At 53.0% G+C, this 2,265-nt stretch overlaps 2 protein-coding genes across 4 annotated transcripts in view; one reads left to right on the top strand and one right to left on the bottom strand.

The window, feature by feature from the left end:
- LOC107559735 (atrial natriuretic peptide receptor 2) overlaps nt 1–2,265 on the top strand; it is an 83,610-nt gene that overhangs the window by 73,965 nt on the left and 7,380 nt on the right. The window lies entirely within an intron of this gene.
- The window catches only part of LOC107559736 (uncharacterized mitochondrial protein AtMg00860-like), a 20,314-nt gene that overhangs the window by 17,082 nt on the left and 967 nt on the right, over nt 1–2,265 (bottom strand). Inside the window, exon 1 of one of the 2 annotated variants that reach the window (XM_016243661.1) lies at nt 200–790. The exons of the other annotated variant lie outside the window; for it this stretch is intronic. Within the exon in view, the coding sequence (XP_016099147.1) occupies nt 200–622 (423 nt within the window). The 5' untranslated portion in view covers nt 623–790. Of the gene's footprint in view, nt 1–199; nt 791–2,265 lie in introns of those variants that run through there. 2 annotated transcript variants of the gene reach the window in all.

The following is a 2,265-nucleotide window of genomic DNA, read 5'->3' as shown; positions in this document are numbered from 1 at the left end:
TGGTTAATTATTCATATTTTCCATGAGCTGATTCGCTACAGAGCTTACGACTGATGTATAGCACCGGCCGTTCCTCACCCTCTACCTCCTGGGCCAGGACCGCTCCAAGCCCCCTGTCCGATGCGTCCGTCTGCAGCAAGAAGGGGAGAGAAAAATCAGGAGAGTGCAGAAGCGGTCCGCCATACAGAGCAACCTTTACCTGGGTGAAAGCCTGCTGGCACAGCTCCGTCCACTGGACCGGGTCTGGAGCTTCCCTTTTAGTAAGGTCAGTCAGCGGGCTGGTGAGGTCCGAATGATTAGGTACAAACCTTCTGTAATATCCCGCCAGCCCCAGGAACTGCCTCACCTCCTTTTTAGTCTTGGGTCTCGGGCAGGTCGCAACTGCTGCCGTCTTACTAATTTGGGGACGCACCTGCCCGTGGCCCAAGTGGAAGCCCAGATACCGAACCTCCACCCGCCCAACCGCACACTTCTTCGGGTTGGCCGTCAGTCCGGCCCTTCTCAGCACTCTCAGTACAGCCCACACATGCTCCATATGCCGCTGCCAGTCATTACTATAAATAGTAATATCATCTAGATAAGCAGCAGCATATGTCGCATGTGGCCGAAGAATCTTATCCATGAGGCGCTGAAACGTGGCCGGCGCCCCGAACAACCCGAACGGAAGAGTAACGAATTGGTACAATCCGAACGGCGTGGTGAAGGCTGTTTTTTCTTTGGATAGAGGTGATAAGGGGATCTGCCAGTATCCTTTAGATAAATCCAGTGTTGAATAAAAACAAGCTGCACCCAGCCGATCAATGAGGTCCGTTCGACCAGGTAGGGGCGAGAACACATCCGCAAACTCTGCCTGTAGCTTGGCTACGTCAGCGAGCTGTGAGGGCGAGAGGTGATCTCCCCCTGGAGCCAAAGCTAGAGATTGCCGTTTAGTATTTACCTCTGGCCCGAGATCCTCCTCCCCACTCACCACCGTCGCTAGCATCACTGACTCCGCCTCACTCCATTTTTTTAGGAGGTTGAGGTGATAAATCTGACGTGCCCCGCTCCTATCTGTCCGAACGACCTCATAATTAAGATCCCCAATTCGCCGTGTGACCTCAAAGGGTCCTTGGCACTTGGTGAGTAATTTAGAGCAAGATGTAGGGAGCAATACAAGCACTTTCTCTCCCGGTGCAAATTTACGCAGCCTGGACCCCCTGTTGTACAGCCGGCTCTGCCTGTCCTGGGCCTGTAACAAATTCTCCATCGACAGCCGCCCCAAGGTGTGGAGTTTTGTTCTCAGGTCCAGCACATATTGAATTTCATTTTGGCTTTCTGAAGGCCCGTCCTCCCAAGTTTCTCTCAGGACGTCTAGCACCCTGACGCCCATAGAGAAGCTCAAAGGGGGAGAACCCCGTGGAGGCTTGGGGGACCTCCCGCACAGCGAACAAGAGGGGTTCCAGCCACCTGTCCCAATTTTTGGCGTCTTCGTGAAAGAACTTCTGAATCATGGTTTTCAACTTGCGATTAAACCGTTCCACCAGACCGTCTGTTTGTGGGTGGTAGACGCTGGTGCGAATCGACTTAATGCCCAATAATCCGTACAGTTCGCGTAACGTACGTGACATGAACGCCGTGCTTTGATCGGTGAGAATCTCCTTTGGGATTCCCACTCGGGAGATTAACCGAAACAGCGCGCCCGCCACACTTTTCGCCGAAATGTTGCAAAGCGCGACTGCTTCAGGGTATCGTGTTGCATAATCCACTAGGACTAACGCAAAGCGATGCCCGCGTGCCGACCGTTCAAATGGCCTGATGAGGTCCATACCAATTCTCTCAAAGGGGGCCTGCATTAGCGGTAAAGGGTGCAAAGGCGCTTTTGGGGAGGCCAATGGGTTTACCAGCTGACATTCACGACAAGCTGCGCACCACCTGCGCACATTCTCGTGAATGCCAGGCCAAAAGAATCGGGCCATGAGACGATTTAGTGTCGCTGCCTGTCCTAAATGTCCCGCCATTGGATTACAATGAGCCGCCTGGAAAAGCATTTCCCGACGGCTTTTAGGTACCAACAATTGGGTTGTATCCTGCTTTGTCTGAGTTTCTTGTGTCACTCGGTACAACCGCTCTTTTAAAACAGCAAAATAGGGATACGAGAGCGGACGGTCGGGATGGATGGAGAGGCTGTCCGTCGATGGTCTGAACCTGTTCAAATAACCGTTTCAGGGACTCATCCTGGGACTGTTCCAGGGGGAAATCATCACGTTCAGAGAGGGTTAGCCTCTC

The sequence above is a fragment of the Sinocyclocheilus grahami genome, unplaced genomic scaffold (genome assembly GCF_001515645.1).
Source record: "Sinocyclocheilus grahami isolate Dianchi unplaced genomic scaffold, SAMN03320097.WGS_v1.1 scaffold696.1, whole genome shotgun sequence".
NCBI classification, from domain to species: Eukaryota; Metazoa; Chordata; class Actinopteri; order Cypriniformes; family Cyprinidae; genus Sinocyclocheilus; species Sinocyclocheilus grahami.
The sequence above is the reverse complement of the archived record's forward strand: the minus strand, read 5'-3'. Positions and strand labels throughout refer to the sequence as shown.